This window comes from Azolla caroliniana, unplaced genomic scaffold, assembly GCF_043228905.1.
Source record: "Azolla caroliniana isolate FFs.n. ecotype wild unplaced genomic scaffold, voAzoCaro1.0.p SCAF_20, whole genome shotgun sequence".
Lineage (NCBI taxonomy): Eukaryota > Viridiplantae > Streptophyta > Polypodiopsida > Salviniales > Salviniaceae > Azolla > Azolla caroliniana.
In genome coordinates this window covers 13539586-13560518 of record NW_028230455.1, presented here as the reverse complement: position 1 = coordinate 13560518, position 20933 = coordinate 13539586, and the positions used below count along the sequence as shown (strand labels likewise).

Below are 20933 nucleotides of genomic sequence, written 5' to 3'. Positions count from 1 at the left end.
ACAATTTCTCCTTGGTCACTCTTGCCAACTTTATCCATTAGGGAGTATACAACAAAACATTGGATCAGAAATATTTTGTATTTATTTTGTAACTTTGTTCAACATTTGGTCCTACTCATACAAGCTGAGACACTAGCACAATTATTGGAAAGAAACGAATTGGAATTTGGCACATTATCTTGTTGTAGAATCAATATTTTATAAAAAATAATATTAGTTGAACATCAATCATACAAAATAATTCAATACAAGTGCCCCAAAGGCTTTGATGATATGACCAACACATTAGGTGTCCCAAAGGCTTTGGGACATTATTGATGACCACTAAACAACACAATAGGCTTTAGTCAAGAGGAGAGAGTCTAAGAATGAGGGGATTATTCTTTAGCCATGGTGGTGGGGACATTGGTGGCATCCCCAAGTTTAGAGGGGATGGCTGCCTCCTCCTGATCTTGAAGACCCGATTCACTAGGATCACCACAATCCTCCTCTTTAACAGCGCACATGTGAAGGATGGCAAGGAGCGGGAATGAGGCGCCCATAAGCAACCAATTGATGAGGAGCTCACCAACAAACGAGACCCCCGTGTTGTCGATATGCCATGCAATTGCGGCACCCGCACTTTGTACACCCTTGTAAAATCCACTATATCGGCTAAGCTCATCTGGCTCGCCTGATATCGCCCCTATGGTCCAATAGCAAAGGGTTTGGTACATGGCATCGAGGAGGCCGTAAGTGACATAGAGTGCGAATGGGCCAGCGAATGGGCGGCCTAGTGCAAAATCCAATTTGGGTTCAAATGGTCGGGCTCGAGAATACTGCAGTTGGTTAGCGAATCCGCCTCCCCATATGGCCATCCCGATGGTGGCTAGAATGCCGCAGCCGAGGAGTCCCCGGACTCTTCTTCTCTTATGGCTTTTGTCTAGGACATATCCCATCATGATGGAGCCACCCATTTGGGCACCCCAATAGAAGACATTGTTGAAAGCCCGTGTCCGCACATCGAAGAGGGCCGCGTTCACATTGTTGAATTGGTAGGTATAGAAGAAATTGGAGGCTACGCAAGCCGGGGCGAGAAGGAGCATACGCCAATCGACAAAAAGCTTAGAAACTTGGATCAATTCGCCGAACAAAGTTGAGAAGAGAGGTTCGGGACCGAGGCGAGTTCTCACGGGGGTTCCATCGTCGCGTAGTACCGAATTAGGGTTCGATAGAAGCAAGGCAAGTAAAGCGCCGACGGCCATGATGGACATGAATGCTACATAGGTGGCATCGTTCACGTGGCCCGTGCTTTCGGAGTGGAAGTTAAGTGCCAAAGGTATGAAAGCGCCCAAGACGCCGCCCAAGTTGAAGATGGTCCAAAAGAGGGAGATAAATAGGCCCTTTCGGGAGGGAGAAGGGTAGGAAGTGATGATGGCACCTTGGGCTGCCCACAAGAGCCCGGCCCCGATGCCTAAAACCGCACCGGCCATGACCACGAAGAAGGAGGCGTGGTCGGGCCGGTCATTGTAGTAAAGGTAAGAGGCCACGTAGAGGACATATGGGCAGCAACCAGCGAATAGGGTGGCCCGAGCACCGCAAGTATTATAAATTCCTCCGCCCAGAACCCCGAAGACCGCGAAGAAGGCATAGAGGGCGGTCAAGGAGTTGTTGGCCACATGTGGGTCTTCTTGGCCACCTCCTCCCATGCCATTCAAGGCATTGAACATGCCTGGACAACAGAAACAGATGATCCCTACCAGGCAGACCTGTGTGAACGCGGTCTTGTACCCCTGACAATGCCACGTCATGCCCATCCCCAACCTCGTCTGTAACGTCTCTCTCTCTCTCTCTCTATGTATCTCTTTGTGTGTGTGTGTGTGTTTCTACAACTCTTTTCTTCGTTACTTCCAAAGAGAGAGAGTCATTGGGCTTCTTAAATTGTTTGAGAGAGAGAGAGAGAGAGAGAGAGAGAGAGAGAGAGAACTCTTCCTTCAAACTAAATCGTTGATGATATTTAGAACCAACCATTTACTAGGGATCTGCGAATGCTCGGCTCAATCATAAAACGGTTAAAACAGCTTAACGGCTCGTCTTAGGCTTGAGCTTGACTAAACAGTTTGAGATTGGTTCGGCTTGGCTTGAGCCTTGCCAAACCGGTTTAGCCGTTTACGTGGTTTAGTACTTAAGTTAGAGAAAAACTTGAAAGTTAGAAATTAGTTAGAGAGAGAGAGGGAGGGAGGGAGGGAGGGAGGGAGGGAGACTACACAACAGACAAGAGAGAGAGAGAGAGACTACGCAGACAAGGGAGGGAGAGAGAGAGAGAGAGAGAGAGAGAGAGAGAGGGAGGGAGAGAGGGAGGGAGGGAGAGACTACACAGTGAGTGAGTGAGTGAGAGGGAGACTACACAGACGTGTCTTTGACCCTTCCCCCTCTCACAAGAACCACCGAATGTTCCTGCAAATTACGAATGTTCCTGCAAATTATGGCCAATGCCTGGTTGAGAGAGAGGGAGGGAGGTTTCCAAACCGGTTTCCAAGCCGTTTTCTAAGACTACACAGACACAAACGTGAGAGAGAGGGGGAGGTTTCCAAACCGGTTCACAAACCGGTTTAGGGATCGGTTTGGTTTGGTTCAAGTTTGAGAACCCCAAAACGGTTTAGGCTTAACCAATTTGGCTTGGATAAGGCCAAAATGGTTCCACAGTTGTATGGAATGGATAGGTAGCTACTTCTAATGTTTTAAATGTATAACATGGTCTTTACCATTGGGGAGTGATGTTAATTTTAGATTATCATTAGAAGCTTTCGAGGCTTCCACAATTGTATGGCATGGACAAGTAAGTGTTTTTTTATGTATTAATGTATAACGTGGTCTTTACCATTGGGGAGTGATGTCTTGGCCTAAATCTTTAACTAGCCCATCACGAGGAAGGTGACCCCAAGGGACTCACTCAGTAGTGACCCTTGGGAGTGTAACAACCCGAGCTATTAGTCATATTGGCCCCTTCCAAGGAGCTCGACTCATCTCATTAACTTCCATTCTAGGAATTTATCTAATCCAATATCATTTTCTAGGAGGTTGTTCACGTTCCTAAGAGGCTTATGTTGGTATGGCATTCTTTGTTAAAGTTCGAATAGGTGTAGTGCTTTTGTATGAAGGATGTAATTCCACATTGTTCAATGTCAATAGAAGAGTTTAAGATAAGGTTGCAGATTTGTGTGTAGTGGAATATGTGTCGGTATATATAAATGTACATAAACTTGGATAGGTATGTTCCTATGTGCATATTTATATGTGTGTGCGTATGTGTATATGAATGTGTATATACATGTGCATATGTATATGGATATTGGTAAGTGTAAACATAAGTCTATGTGTTTGTAAATGTATATGTATGTATGTAAAAGTACGAATATGTATTAAGTGTATATGTGAATGTATGTGTGTATGTTTAGGTATATGTATATGAGTGTGCATATATTAATGTGAAGATGTATGTGCATAGGTTTGTGTATGTGTGTGTCTACTGTGCGTAAATATGCATATAAGTATGTGTTATGTATGCGTATATGGACACGTATATGTATACTTGGTAATTTTGTGTGTGTGTACGTATACATGTGTAGGGTTGTGTATGTGTATGAATTTGTATATGTATAATGTATGTGGGCATATATGTGTAAATTGGTTTGGGTATGTGTATTAATGTATAGGATAATAGGAGTATGGGTATGAATTTGATTGAATACATATGTTAATGTGTATGGGTGGTTGTATATGTACGTATGTATGGAAGTGTTTGTGCAAGTGTGTGTATGTATGTATGTATGTATGGATGGATGGATGCATGTATGTATGTACGTTGATCGGAGTATGTTGAACTTGCAATGATTTCAACATTGGTTCCAAAATTTTCTAGTTCCAAGTTGATGTATATTCTATCTATGCAAGACATGCAAAAGCCATTCATATTGTAGCCTGCTCTAAAAAAACTTTGCGAACTCCAAAGTTTTTTTATTACATGCCAGGCATCTTTCACCCCCATTAAACCCATCAACAAATCCCACGCAACTAGCTCAGACCCCTGCACCACCATTTGCATGCCCCCCACCTTTTCCTCTTTGTACAAAGTCATGTTAAAATCCCCTGCAAGGATCCATGATCTGCAATCGGCAAGCCATCGGCCAATTGTCTCCAAAAATGGGCCCGATTTGTTGACAAATTGGGCGCATACACGTATACATGTTTATTATGCCGATTATGCATTGGTACCATCTGATAGTCACATAGATGGCACGTCCCTCCACTATGGTGTCCTGTCCCACCATGACGACATCTGAAGAATTCCTTATAGATGTACATACACCCCCTTTCCTATTGTGCTCACCTTGAGTTGGGGACCAAAATGTATGTCAATCCTCCTCAAGAGGATTGCCAATATTCAAGATCCTGTTTGCACTTAGATAGTGCTCTTGTAGCAGCAAAATATCCAGGATCCCTTGAAACTCAGGGATTTGAACTCTTGGCGGAAGTTCTTCCTCTCCAACATACATTCCTAGACCTTGTATGTTCCACGTGAGTAATTTCATGATACAGAGCTCGAGGTCGTTGCAACCGAGACTCTTATTGTAATACCTCTTACTGTTGAATACAAGCTTCTAATGGACGTATTCACACCGTCTCCTTTATACACAATAGATTGGAGAACAAGAGAAATCCGGCATCGACAAATCCGAGGATCTACTCATAAGATTGCAACCATTTCGCTACATCAATTGCGTGAGGAAGGACGCAAGGAAGCAATGTTTGTCTTCGCGGTATCAGTAAAACCTTCCAACACTACTAAAGAGGAATCCACAGTTCAACTTCTAGAGAAGTATCGTCAGTATGCCGATGTGTTCGATAAGGTACAAGCCAATACACGTCCTCACCACCGACCGTATGATTGCCCCATCGATTTATAACCGGGAAAAGAGCCACCATGGGAACCGATCTACAATTTGTCACCAATCGAGCTAGAAGTCCTTCGAGCCTATATAGAGGAGAATTTGGCAAACGGTTTCATTCGACATTCGAAATCTCCAGCCGGTGCACCCATTTTCTTTGTCAAGAAAAAGGATGGATCACTTCGTCTCGTTGTAGACTATCGCGGCTTGAATAAGGTCACCATCAGGAATAGGTATGCATTTACCCTTATCTCAGGTCTTTTAGAATGGATCAATGGTGCAAGGTTCTTCACAAAGATAGACTTATGAGGAGCATATAGCCTCGTACGGATCTGACCAAGAGATGAATGGAAGACTGCATTCCGCACCAGATATGGGCACTTCGAGTATATGATTGTCATGATAACAGTCACATCATGCATCGAAAGGATCATGACACTCACATTATGACTCGAAAGGATTTGAACCCACGACCTTGTTGTACACATGTCAAATCCTTAACCATTGTATTAATATTCTTATATGTATAGTCTCTAGAATATGAAATCTAATATCATAGGAATATTCTATATTACTCTACATTCTAGAATGACCTAGAATATTCTAGAGTGTTCTATACCACTAGAACCTTCTAGAATACTCTATAGATCTTCTAGATTACTCTACATTCTAGGATAACCTAGAATATTCTAGAGAGTTCTCTATTACTTATAAATAGGGATCTACCACCCATCCCAAACTTAAATTGGTTCAACGCCATTTTGTAGCCTACTCTTTGTAATCCATTTTACGCTTCAATATAATAATTCTCTTTCAATTATCTCTCTATCTCTTTTTCTCTCTCTTTCTCTCTCTCAGTCTTGACACTTTCTCTCTCTCAGTCATGACAGTTTGAACCAATTTTTTTCCTTTCATCTCTTCGTCTTCCACAAACCCTAACAAGTTCTCTTCTTCCTTCTCCTCTCCCCTCATAAGCTATGGAGTCCGTGAGCAAACAAGAATACATGCGTGTTCTTTCTGAGCTCGACATGCTCACGAATAAATTTGTGGCATTAGAGCATGAGAATCAAAGGCTACTTGGAGATCTACAGCACGTGAGCGCCGAAAAAGCTCAACAATATGAAGAGTTATCACAGCGGGTTCATCAACTTGAGGCGACTATATTGTCATTACGAGAGCAAGCGTCGGGGGCTCAGAACTCCCCTAGAGAGCCAAAGATCAGCCTCCCTGCCAAGTTTGATGGTACGAGGTCTTTATTTCGAGGCTTTTTGAATCAAGTTCGTTTAGTTATTCAGCTACATCCCAATCGGTATCCAACTGATGCTGCTCGTGTGGGATTAGTGGGAACTTTGCTATGCGGTACGGCGTTAGCATGGTTCGCACCACTTCTCGAGAAGAAATCACCATTGCTGGAGGATTTCGAGGCCTTTGTTAAAGAGTTTCAAGCTAGTTTCGGAGACACCGACAGCACTAGGACAACGATAAACAAGATTCGAAGGCTCCGACAAGGAGATCGTCCCGCGTCGTCTTATGCAGCCGATTTCCGTCTCTTGGCATGCGATATCCCTTGGGATGAGGCAGCTTTAATGGATCAATTCCGTCAAGGTTTGAGAAATGATGTCAAAGATCTTCTTCTTACTTTCCTTGAAGATCCGAAGTCACTTACAGAAGCCATTAGTCGAGCTGTGCGATGTGATAATCGCCTATTTGAGCGACGTTCTGAGCGCCAACAAATGTTACGCCGCCAACCTGAACAGACTTACGCTTCCGTAGTCGCAACGCCTCCACAAGTTTCTAGACCCATTACAAGGGATGGCCCAACTCCGATGGAAATAGAGTCAACACAACGTCGTGGGCCGTTATCAGATGCTGAGAAGCAACGACGTCGAGCGCATCGCCTCTGCCTGTATTGTGGTGGTCCAGGACATATAGCTGTAAATTGTCCACATAAACCTAGGCGTCAAGTATACCAAGTAAGTGCCCATGAAAACCCTACATCGAGTTCTATTGTTACTTCTAATAACATAAATAAGCCTCATAGTCCATGTCATGAGAATAGATTCGATGTCTTGAGTCAATTAGAGGATGTGTTAAACGAGTAAGTCCGGCCAAAATAGGAGCCATTTGGCTGGACCATCCTAGCTATGTAGAGTTAGTTCCTAGTCGTGGTTCCATTTCATCAAATCAAGTGAGTCGAGTTTTTTCAGCACAAGTCGAGCTTACCACATCTACATGTCATCGAGTCCTAGCCTCTGCCCTTCTAGATTCTGGAGCCAACTCTTGTTTCATGGATCGTGAATTTGCCTTGTCACAAAACATCCTCTTGAATAAGCTTCCCAACCCAGTAGCCGTAGGAGTCATCGATGGACGTCCCATAGCATCAGGAGATATAGTCGAGGAGTCTGAGCCAATTAGGATAGTTCTTGGCAATTTGGCAAGCCTAATCTCTTTCAATATTATTCGTAGTCCGGACCACCCACTAGTTCTAGGTCTCCCCTGGTTTGAACTCCATAACCCGAAGATTGATTGGATGAAAAGAACAATTGAGGAGACTCGGGAAAAAAGCACAAATCCCGCATCCCTCTCTCCTACATGTGCTAATAGATCCCCGGAGTTATCGCCCATCTCTTTACGACAGTTGTGGGAGGAAGGGGGGAACGAGGCCATGTTCGTCTTCGCAATAGTAGCAACTCCATCATCCACTTCACGTGACGCGGATATTAAACTACCAGAGATATACAAGGAGTTTTCAGATGTCTTTGATAAGGTGAAGGCCAATACATTGCCGGAGCATCGGCCATACGACTGCCCTATTGACTTACAACTAGGGAAAGAACCTCCATGGGGCCCAATTTATAATCTCTCCCCTGTAGAGCTAGAGACTTTGCGGGAATATATTGATGAGAATCTGGCAAACGGATTCATTCGGCATTCTAGATCCCCTGCTGGTGCACCTATCTTCTTCGTTAAGAAGAAGAATGGGACTCTTCGGTTGGTCGTGGATTATCGAGGGCTAAACAAAGTGACTATCCGAAATAGATATGCTCTACCATTAATCCCGAATCTTTTGGAACGTCTCAGTGGTGCAAAATATTTCACGAAGTTGGACCTTCGCGGAGCATATAATCTAGTTCGGATTCGCCCGAGGGATGAATGGAAGACAGCTTTCCGCACTCGCTATGGACATTTTGAGTATACAGTGATGCCATTTGGTCTCACGAATGCACCTGCTGTTTTCCAACATATGGCGAACGATATTTTTCGAGATTTTCTTGATATCTTCACTATAGTTTACCTAGATGATATTTTAATCTACTCAAAGACCCAAGAGGAACATGATGCACATGTTCGTCAAGTACTGTGCCGACTCCGAGAATATGGTCTCTACGCAAAATTAGAAAAGTGTAGTTTCGGCCAGAATCAAGTGGAATTTTTGGGGTATGTTGTATCGTCAAATGGTATTGCTATGGACCCCATGAAGGTACAGGCAATTTTAGAGTGGCAAACGCCCCTTTCAGTGCGTGATGTGCAATGTTTTCTCGGGTTTGCAAATTTTTATCGAAAATTTATTAAAGATTATTCCAAGGTTGTGCTTCCGCTTACTCAACTCACACATAAAGATCAACCATTTATATGGAGTTCAGATGCATCCGAGGCATTCAAAAGCTTAAAACGAGCATTTACAACGGCACCTATCTTAGCACATGTCGACCCAACAAAACGCTTCATCCTCGAAGCCGATGCATCCGATTTTGCACTAGGGAGTGTCCTCTCGCAGACTGGAGATGATGGACAACTACACCCTGTCGCCTTTCATTCACGAAAGTTTGAAGCTGCAGAGATCAACTACGAGATCCATGACAAAGAGCTTCTTGCAATCGTGGATTCGTTTCAACAATGGCGACATTTCCTAGAAGGTTCTTCTCAGCAGATCATTGTCTACAATGATCATAAGAACCTGACTTATTTCCAAAATGCTCGAGTCTTGAGTCGGCGACAAGCCCGGTGGGCGCAATTTTTGACTCACTTCGACTTTATCATCATATATCGCCCTGGGATGCAGCAAGGCAAAGCAGATGCTCTTTCTCGGCGCTCTTATATGGAACTTCGTCTAGGGGAACCTGCTTTTGAGCATCAAAAACAAATCCTTTTGGGTCCTAATCGATTACGATTAATGGTAGTTAACGCCATAACAGCTCTTGAAAATTCCACTCTTCTTGATTCCATTCGAGATCATATGGCCACTGATGATTTCGTCAAGGATGTTTTGGATCATATCGTCCCGGATCGTGCTTCTTGCTCACAGTCGAAAAATCCTCGTAATGACTATTGTCAGTTCTATTGGCATGATGGTTTTCTATTTCGACAAAATTTATTGTATGTTCCTGATGGTTCCCCACGGCTACAAGTTTTGCAACATTGCCATGACTCACCAATGGCTGGTCATTTTGGAGTTCACAAGACTCTAGAATTAATTTCTCGACGCTATTGGTGGCCTCGCCTTCGTCATTTTGTTGAGGAGTATGTTCGGAGTTGTGATATATGTTGTCGATCAAAGAATCCTCGTCACCGACCCTATGGCTTACTACAACCACTTCCCATTCCGGAAACACCTTGGAAGTCTATATCCTTGGACTTCATTACTGATCTCCCAGTTTCAAAAGGTTTTGATGCAATTCTCACAGTGGTTGATCGATTTACCAAAATGGCACATTTCTTGCCATGTACAAAGTCGATTACTAGTCAAGAGACGGTTGATCTCGTTATGCGGGAGGTATTTAAGCATCATGGTCTGCCAGATGATATTATTAGTGATCGTGGTCCACAATTCATCTCAAAGTTTTGGAAGCACCTGTTCAAACTTCTCCACATTTCAGTTAAGCTTTCTTCGGGCTATCATCCTGAAACAAATGGCCAAACAGAGCGTACCAACCAGACATTGGAACAATATCTTCGTTGTTTCATCAACTATCAACAAGATGATTGGGTTGCATTTTTGCACTTGGCGGAATTCGCTTACAACAACTCAGCCCATTCTTCTACAGGATATTCCCCATTTTTCGCAAATACGGGCTGTCATCCTCGATGGACGATGAATGCGCATCCAGAAGTTCCTACCAACCCTGCTGCCGAGGATCGTCTTAGTCGCCTCCAAGAAATTCAAGCTAACATTCTCCACAATTTGCACGATGCTCAATTTACACACAAGAGGCTTGCCGATCGTCATCGTCTAGACTCCTCAAAAAAGTTCCGCATTGGGGATCATGTATGGCTTCTCCAACACAACATCAAGACCACTCGACCTTGCAGTAAATTGGATTACCAACGTTTTGGCCCTTACATGATCACTGGTAAGATAAGTGATGTTGCATTTCGTCTTGACCTCCCTCCGCACATGCATCTTCATCCGGTGTTTCATGTATCCCTTTTGGAACCTTATACTACAAGTTCAATTCCGGGCCGTCTTACGACACCCCCACCACCTGTCGAGTTCTTGGACGGGCCTGAATTTGAAGTTGCTGCCGTTCTCGATTCTAAAATCGTGCGCAACAAGTTGTATTACTTGGTCGATTGGTTAGGCTATACCCCCAATGATCGAACTTGGGAACCTGCCACAAATCTTTCCAATGCTGCAGAACTCGTCAATGCATTTCATCGCCAATATCCTTGTAAACCAGGTCCTAATACAAACCCTACGACCCGTGAGACGTGTCGTCGAAGAAGGGGGATAGTGTCATGATAACAGTCACATCATGCATCGAAAGGATCATGACACTCACATTATGACTCGAAAGGATTTGAACCCACGACCTTGTTGTACACATGTCAAATCCTTAACCATTGTATTAATATTCTTATATGTATAGTCTCTAGAATATGAAATCTAATATCATAGGAATATTCTATATTACTCTACATTCTAGAATGACCTAGAATATTCTAGAGTGTTCTATACCACTAGAACCTTCTAGAATACTCTAGAGATCTTCTAGATTACTCTACATTCTAGGATAACCTAGAATATTCTAGAGAGTTCTCTATTACTTATAAATAGGGATCTACCACCCATCCCAAACTTAAATTGGTTCAACGCCATTTTGTAGCCTACTCTTTGTAATCCATTTTACGCTTCAATATAATAATTCTCTTTCAATTATCTCTCTATCTCTTTTTCTCTCTCTTTCTCTCTCTCAGTCTTGACACTTTCTCTCTCTCAGTCATGACAATGATCATGCCATTCAGTCTCACTAATGCACCAACAGTCTTCCAACACATGGCAAATGATATATTCCGAGATCTCTTGGATGTTTGTTTGATCATCTATTTGGATGATCTACTGGTTTATTCGAAGACCCAAGAAGAGCATGATTCCCATGTACTGTTAGTACTTAAACAGCTTCGAGAACATGGTCTTTATGCAAAACTAGAAAAATGTAGCTTCCGTGCAACCAAGTGGAATTTTTGGGCTATGTCATCTCCTCGGAAGGCATCTCTATGGATCCAACTAAGGTCAAAATTGTGGTAGAGTGGCAGACTCCACATTCGTTGCGAGATGTGCAATGCTTTTTAGGCTTTGCCAATTTTTACCGCAAGTTTATACATGATTACTCAAAACTTATTCTGCCTCTCACACAACTTACCAAGAAAGGGTAGTCATTTGTTTGGTCTAAAGAAGCGGACATGGCTTTTGAGAGTCTTAAGAAGGCATTTACATCAGCTCCTATTGTAGCTCATGTTGATCCGGCAAAACCATTCATCATTGAGACAAACACGTCGGATTTCGCCTTGGGTAGCATTCTTTTACAACAAGGCGATGATGAAAAGCTACATCCTATGGCTTTCCACTCACGCAAGTTTAACGCCGCCGAAATCAACTATGAAATTCACGATAAAGAGCTATTAGCAATAGTGGACTCTTTTACGCAATGGAGGCATTTCCTAGAGGGATCTTCTCATCAAGTCACCGTATTTAGTGATCACAAAAATCTTGCCTACTTCTAGAATGCTCATGTATTAAATCGACACCAAGCTCGATAGGCCCAATTCCTCACTCGTTTCGAATTCAAAATTACATATCTTCCTAGGAAGCAACAAGGGAAGGCAAATGCGTTATCACGGCGCTCGTATCTAGCACCGCATTCCGGTGAGCCAACATTCGATAACCAAAAGCAAGTAATCTTGGGACCGGCACGACTGCAAGCAACGCGGGTTTTCGATATGCCATTGGATTCCCACATTATCGATACCCTACGTGAGGACTTGAAGACAGATGATTTCGCTCAAGCCATTCTAGCACAAATTGATCCCTCTTGGGCATCTTGTTCACAATCGCAACAACCAGGTATGGATTATCGACAATTCGAATGTCACGATGGATTACTATTCTTTAAGAAGCTCTTGTATGTTTCTAATGGTTCTTGTCGCCTTCGAGTAGTCCAAAAATGTTATGACACATATAAAACTGGGCATTTTGGTCGTACTAAAACGTTAGATTTAGTACAATGATCATTCTGGTGGCCTCATATGCGACAATTTGTCGAAGATTATGTTCAGACATGTGATACATGTTGTAGAGCTAAGATGCCAAGACACTATCCATATGGTTTATTGGAACCATTACCAATTCCAAGCAAGCCGTGACAATCCATTGCTCTAGATTTCATCATAGATCTTCTAGTATCTAAGGGATTCAATGCGATCTTAACAGTAGTAGATCGATATATGAAGATGACCCATTTCCTGCCATGTAGTAAGGAAATCACTAGTGAAGAAACCACCGAAACTGTCATGCGTGAGGTATATCGGCATCATGGCCTCCTCGATAGTATCATCAGCGATCGTGGACCCCAGTTTATCTCGAAATTCTGGAAGCACCTCTTCAAAATGCTCAAGGGCACTTGTAACCTCTCCTCCGGCTACCACCCACAAACAGACGAACGAGCAAAACGAACAAATAAAACGCTAGAACAATATCTTCGGTGTTTTCTAAGCTATCATTAAGATTACTGGGCGGATATTCTCCATTTCGCCGAATTTGCGTATAATAACTCTGTCCACTAATCGACTAAGGTCACACCATTTTATGCTTATACGGCCTATCATCCCCGGTGGTGTGTTTTCGAAACTCCGGAGTTACCCACAAATCCTTGTGCAGAGGATCGTTTGCAATGGCTACGCAAGATACAAACGGATTTATCTACTCATTTACAACAAGCTCAACAAACACACAAGGAATATGCGGATCATCATCGGCTTCCATCCAGTTTTAACATTGGAGATCGGGTACGACTATTACGACGACACATCAAGACTACTCGCCCATGCGATAAATTGGATTATCAATGATTGGGTCCTTTCCGTATTATCGGAAAAATTAATGATGTCGCTTTTCGTCGCGATCTACCTCCGCAACTACGGATACATCTGGTATTTCATAGTTCACTTCTAGAACCCTATTAGGACAACACTATCCCAAGTCATATCAAACCACCTCCACCCCTGATCGAACTTGAAAATGGACCTGAGTACGAGGTTGTCTCCATCCTCGATTCCAAGATTGTTCGCAACAAGCTTTACTATTTGGTCGATTGGTCAGGATATAGTCCCAGCGAGCGTACTTGGGAACCAATAGAGAATGTGACCAATGCTCGTGCTCTTCTTGAAGACTTCCATCATCAATATCCAGACAAACCGGGCCCTCAATCCAAAACGACTAGTAACACTCATCGTTTTAAAGAGAGGATAATGATATGGAAAGATTCGAGCCCATGACCTTATGTTACATGGGTCGAGCCCTTATCATTAGACTATACATTGTAATACGAAGGATGTTATTTTCATTTATTATTTCACTATAGAAAATTGATGTATATTCTAGATTTCTCTAGAACATTTTAGAAACTTTAGGAGTACTCCTGAAAACACTATATAAGGAGGCACAAGGCATTATTTCGAACCAAATCAATTCAACGCTAGTCTTAAGCCTCCTAGCTACTATTGTATATTCTCTTCACATAATATATATATTTTGTTATCATCATTCTCTCTCTCTCTCTCTCTCTCTCTCTCTCTCTCTCTCTCTCTCTTTCCTTCTCTCTCGAGTTCTACACCTCTCTTAGTACTAATCCTGATCTTTTAGTACTAATTCCTTCTCTGTCTTAGTACTGTTCTTGACAGTACTTCTTTGTCTTAGTAGAGTTCCTGAATCCTGATAGTTGTTGCTCGGTTCCTTCTAGGGATCGGCAATGGCTCGGCTCAAGCCTAAACTATTTGGCTAAAGCGGCTTAGCGGCTCGGCTTAGGTTTGAGCCAGCCTTTACGGTTTGCGGCTTGGCTTGGCTTGAGCCTCGCCAAACTGGTGCAAACCAGTTAAGCCGTTTAGAAACTTGAGATAAAGAGAGAGGGAGGGAGACTACAGAGATGAGGAGAGAGAGAGAGAGAGAGGGAGGGAGGGAGGGAAGCAAGGAGCTTGTATTCTACATAGTGGATCGTCTGAGAGAGGGAGGTTTCCAAACCATTTGGCAAGGTGGTTTTCAAGCCGTTTCCCAAACTGGTTTAGGATCGGTTTAGTTCAGGTTTGAGAACCCCAAAACGGTTTAGGCTTAACCGGTTTGGCTTGGATAAGGCCAAACCAGCTAAGCCTAAACCGAACCATTGTCGATCCCTAGTTCCTTCCCGGATAGTTGGGAGACGTTGGTTGTCACTTTGGGCAACGCCGGGTCGGAAGGGAAACACCTATCGCTAGCAAGAGTAAAGCCGAGCTTGGTAGATGAAGAAGCTCACCGGAAGGACCAGGAATCCAGAACCGATCCGAAGGCTTTGGTTACGGAAGACAACAATAACCGGGGAAGAGGCCGGAATCGGAGCCCCCAGAACCGGGACAAGACGGGGACGAGGTCAAAGTCAAGGGGAGGCCTACGTACTTCTATTGTGGGAAGCCCGGGCACTTCCAAAAGAATTGCTGACATTTCCAAAAAAAGAAAGGAACCGACAATGCCGACTTGAAGAAGGGCTCGAGCCTGGAAGATCAACACTTTGCACTTGATGCATGCCGGGATTTGCCAGGAGGAAGTGAACGTGGTATCTGACACCGCATGTAGCAAAGGACAAGAGAGCGAAATTGGATCCGAAGTCCCGACCATGCATATTCCTTGGATACGGCGATGATGAGTTCAGCTACCGAGTGTGAGACTTGATCGACAAGAAGGTTTTCTGGAGTCGAGACATAGTCTTCATGGAAGACAAGACCATAGTCTTCCGGAGTCAGAGAAGAAGATAGTGGACTCCGAGTTGACTGACAGATATCGGTTGGAAGATGCTAGGACACATCATGTTGGAAGCCGGATGTCAACCGAAGACCATGATGAATGGGACGGATTTGGACAGAGAACCGAATCGAACAAAGAAGAAGAAGAATCGGACACCGGAATTGGACAAGACCTTCAATCGGATTTGGATGAAGAATAGCCAGACAAATCGATCGTCGAAAACCAAGGACGGAGATACCCTCTAAGAGGGAGAAGGCCCTCCCGGAGATTTCCGGAAGAAGAGTGAATATTGTTGGCCGACGAGGGGGAGCTGGAAAGCCTTGAAGAATCAATGAGGGGCACCCACAACCGCAAGTGGTTGAGTGCCATGCAAGATGAAATGGATTCCCTGCATGAGAACCATACATACGAATTGACGGAGCTGCAGAAAGGAAAGAGAGCGCTCCGGAACAAGTGGGTGTTGAAACCAGGAGACGTTGGAAATCCACTGAGGTACAAAGCCCACATCGTGGTGAAGGGCTTCTAGTAGAAAAAGGGAGTGGATTTCGATGAGATCTTTGCCCCGATAATCAAGATTACATCCATCCGGACTATGTTGAGCATTGCGGCAAGCATGGATCTCAAGGTCGAGCAGCTAGACGTCAAGACGACGTTCCTGCACGGTGACCTCGAAGAAGAGATCTACATGCAACAACCGAAGGGATTCGTCAACAAAGGGAAGGAGAACCTGGTGTGCCGGTTGAGGAACAACTTATACGGACTGACGCAAGCTCCTCGACAATGGTACCGGAAGTTCGACTCCTTCATGACCGATCAAGGATACCACAAGACATAGGGCGACCATTGCATGTTCATGAAGAAATTTGATGGAAGGGGACTTCCTGATACTCCTGTTGTATGTGGACGACATGCTGATTGTCAAACCGTACCGGATCAAAATCGGAAATCTGAAGAAGGCCTTGAACTGGACCTTCTCAATGAAAGATCTAGGTTCGGCGAGACAGATATTGGGGATGCACATAGTCCGAGACCGGACGAAGAAGCTATTGTGGTTGTCATAGGAGAAGTACATGACGAAGGTGTTCCAATGATCCAACATATCGAATGCTAAGTCGGTCGGGTCGACACTTCGGGCAAATTGCAAGTTATCCGAAAAGCATAGTTCGAAGACAAAAGTGGAGAACGCGGAGATGACGAAGGTACCATATGCCTCCGTAGTCAGAAGCTTGATGTACGCAATGGTGTGTACACTACCGAACATCCGATACGCAGTCGAAGTGGTCAGCTGATTCATGAGCAATCTGGGAAGAGAACACTAGGTTGTCGTCAAGTGGATACTCCGATACCTGAAAGGCACCTCGATCATGTGCCTCCGGTTCGGCTCCGGTAAACCCCTATTGGAAGGCTTCACCGATTCAGCCATGTAAGCTAATGCAGATACTAGTTGGTCTACATCCGAATACGTCATGAAATATGCGGGGGGAGCCGTATCATGGTAGTCGAGGCTGCAGAAGTCCGTTGTACTATCAACAATGGAAGTGGAGTACATGGCAACAGTGGAAGCCGACAAGGAAGTAATTTGGATGAAGGACTTCATCGGAGAGCTAGGAATCCGGCAGGAGGAATACTGGCTCTACTACAACAGTCAAAGTGTCATCCACCTTGCAAAGAACACAACCTACCACTCTAGGACGAAGCACATCCAATGAAGATATCACTGGCTTCGGGAGAAGGTAGAAGGCCAAGACCTCACTCTGGTGAAGATCCACATGGAGGAGAATGGGTTGGATATGCTGACCAAAGTATTGTCATCCAACAAGCTAAATGCATGCCGGAGACGGATCAGACTGGCGAAGACCCCATACAGGAGTGAAGGGGGAGATTGTTGAGATACCGGTCCCTCCGGATGGGGATCAGAGAAGCCGGATAAGAATGATCCGGACCGGAGCATCCGGAAGGACATCTGGAAACCGGATCGGATGAACCTAGAAGGGGTCCGGCTGGATCCAGTGACAACCGGAAGAGAGACAAATATGTAAATATGTTTCTTGTGGGCCATTGAGGCCACATTTGTAAATAACCCATAAGTTATATAAGTATAAATATAACTTAGGACAAATATGATAGTTGTTGTACACAGAGTGAAATAGAGAGTGAGAGAGAGATACAAAAAGCATTTTCTATTGTAACTGCCGTTTGGCGAAGATACAGAGCTCGAGGTCATTGCCTTCGAGACTCTTATTGTAATACCTCTTACGTATAGTGATCCTGTTCGGAGTTTGTGAGGTCTTGTGGTTTTTCCCGATTAGGGTTTTCCACGTTAACATTTGGTGTCGTCTCAGTTGTCTGTGTAAGTGCATTCTAATTTCCTGTTTAATCGTCCATTTGCATCGTGGAACTACGTTGTGGTTGCACACTGTTTCCATCATTATTGATCTTTTGGACTGAACAAATTTGACCGGAACTCAAACATCTACCCCTATAGTTACTTGTCTTGTCTCATGCAACTTTTTTAAAGTTTCGGAACTAATTGGTGAGCTTTCTTGACACCTCCCAATGCGTAACAACTCTTTCACCGCTCTCAATTCGATACTTCCCCTTTTACCAAGCATGGCATCATGTGTGCACACTACCACCTCTTCAAAATTATTTGTCCTTTGATCCGCTAACAGATCCTCATCTTCCAACAATGCCTCAAAGTTATTTCTCAACCTTATATGAGGCATAGTTGTGTTTCCTTCTTGTTGCAATCGATTTTTCCATCCCAAAACTAGAGTCCAAGCGTCTGCATTAGCCTTCTCCTTCTCTACTCCATTGAGGGTGTTCTAACCTTCCACCCCTATATTCTCTTGCCTAGCAACCTGCCATTTGTCCTTTCCCACCGTCACATTATTGTTGATCTTCTTAGGGCATTCCTTAGCAATATGGCCCTTCTTTTTACAATAAAAACATTGGCCAGGTAAACCATCATATTCCATTGCCACATCTATCAGTCCCACTTCCACATCATGAACCTTGATTATAGGGGGGTTTTTGGACAAACTTTGCACAAGCACTCTAATCTTAGGGTAGTCCCTGATTGTATCTGCCATCGTTGTCTTTGAGGAACAGATTGTGCCAATCTTATCCCCAATCTTCGGCATGAAGGGGTATAACTACCCAAGGAAGATTTTGGAATATCATAGAAATCACCCGAGGATTACCACTTTTCTTGTCTTCCTCCATAGTATGGAAGTTAGCATGCCACTCCAACAAAAGAGATCTTCCATATTTGAGCTCTACAAATTTCATATCCACAATCCACGATATATCACCCCCCCTCGATCACTTCAACATGGAAGAAATTTCGTTCCATATTATGCACATTTAGTATTTGTGGAACCCTATCCATAAGAGCTACTTGTAGCATGTCACAAACCATACCTCTATTGTGTCTACCACCGAGTAGCTTACAAATGAACGAGCATTTCTTTAATCTTTGAATCTCCACATTCAAAATTTTGCTTTCATCCTCAGACAAAAAACCTCTAGTAACTTAGAGCTCTCCTTCATGTCCATTTCCTTATCATGACCCCATCGCGGGCATGCATTATGCGCCTAACCACATTCCTGCAAAATATTTTCTACTTGCAACATGTCCTCCTTGGATTCCAACTCTACAACACCATCCATCCAACCCTTGTGACGATCCGCCTGATGGCCCCCGTTACCTCCCCTCACACATCACATGCCATAATGCATGGCTGGAATGATCTCCCCCAACTGTTTGCTTCCCGACCTCGTTATTCCAAACCTCCGGCACTCCCCACACTCTCGAATCCTCTATGCATTCAACTGTGAAGATAGATGCCGCCTTGTTGATGAGAGGAGCCCTATCCTCCTCTTCCATCCAACCCACCTTGTCTGACATAATGATTGATTCCTCACATATCCCCCTATCTCCGCCAATAATGTGGTGCCCTGCTTCTTTCAGCATATCATCTACTTTCCTACGCCCCCCATTTGCAAGGTAACAGCGGGAGTTAAAAGATTAATGAGTGTGATCAAGGTAACAACGGCAAGGGCGCCGTAAGGTCCGTGGAATCGAGGTACACATTGCAAGGTAGGAACAAGGATAGGGAGAAGCATCATAGGAACCTTGTTTTTTTACTCTATGTGGAACATAAAAATTGAGTAGGAATATGTCATACTTTGTCTTAAAGAACGTTTCAGCAACGTGGGGTTTTTGGAATTCTCCTCAATGATCCCAAGAATAATAGTATTCTTGGATCCTCATTCTTGTTCATTTGATTTAAACTTTGTTTTCCACATTTTTTGTTTGAGTTATAGCTTACATGCTAGGGAAATTGTAACATCATTGTCATTACATGTACCAACCCATCACTTTTTTGTGCCTACAATCTTCATTTTTCTTATATCATACCTCGTGGTATCCACTTTGTCCTCTTTCAATGCATTCTCATACTTAATCCTACCAAGCACTCTTACCTCCAAATAAGAGTGCTTAATACGTTGTTTCACTTCATCCTCAAACTATGGTGTTGTTGGTTTAACAAGTGGCATAAGTTATCATGTTGGTTTAACAAGTGATTCCTCTTGCGAAATACCTTATATACTAAATATGTGAGAAATAAGTGATATTCATCCTTCATATAGGTTTTCATTTCATACATTTTATATCTTCATACATAGCCGATGATGCCAAGATATTATATCAAGCATGAGAAATAGATAGATTTTATCAACATTGTCTAATGTCATAATTGAGACTGCACAAGTGACAAGTTTCTACAAGGATTGGGTTTGGTCAAAGATATATGGAAAGTTCAAAGAAATATAATCAAATGTGATCAAAGGCAAAGAGCATCACCGCAAACTTGTTTAGGGCAAAATGTGCAAAGTTGACAAGGCTCACCACCTATACTCCAATGTCTCCTCTCACATTAGAGAGAATTAGAATTAGAATTAGAATTTTTATTGTCCATAAAGAGGCCAAATTTGACCTATGGGACCAGAGTATACATGTGTTCTTGAAATGTGTCTCCTTCCTAAGAAGGGGTATTCATACATTGAAGCACAAAGTCTCTATGTGTGAATAAAGCATACACGTATGAGCTCAACCTTCTAGGTGGTGTCTTAAGTATGGCACTTAAGTTATCACTCCCTCTTAGTATGTCAACATATCTTGAACGAATTGCACTATATGTCCAACATGTGAAGAGCAAGTGGCATTCATCCTCTACCAGGCCTTCATTGCATACTTTACATGTCTTCAAATTCGTTACATTTTGATACCATGATGCAACTTCAATACCTAATTTGTGAGATCGGGTGCGAAGTAGTGTAAGGGCTCTACGGGCATTACGACTCATATTGGTAATGAGATACGGTTGGATACAATCAATAGGCATTCTTGCTTTATATTGAGACCAACATTCAGGGTTGACATTTGCAATGTAGTATTCTAGCTTTGTCCTCTTAGCATCTTCCCACTTCATCCTTAATGATTCCACCAACCTTTCCTCAATCATTACATAATGCATAGCATCGCCGAAAGCTCTAAAAGATCATCCACACCCCATCTTCTAAACCATTTCCTTATGTCAACAACCCAACCGGATAAGAGAATCTTACTCTTATAATTCTTTTGTAGCTTACATCCAAGATCCCAAGCAAGATGTGGTAATCGATGATTTGGCATATTCTTGACTTTTGTAATCTATTTATGTACTCTTTGG

The 20933-nt window shown here is 43.3% G+C and overlaps 1 protein-coding gene across 1 annotated transcript; it reads right to left on the bottom strand.

The window, feature by feature from the left end:
- Positions 1-281: 281 nt before the first annotated feature.
- On the bottom strand, positions 282-1833 carry LOC147851126 (UNC93-like protein 1). The gene has a single exon (XM_087335404.1). It carries the CDS (start codon positions 1794-1796, stop codon positions 378-380), a length of 1419 nt encoding a protein of 472 aa, XP_087191530.1. The 5' UTR covers positions 1797-1833; the 3' UTR covers positions 282-377.
- Positions 1834-20933: the final 19100 nt, after the last annotated feature.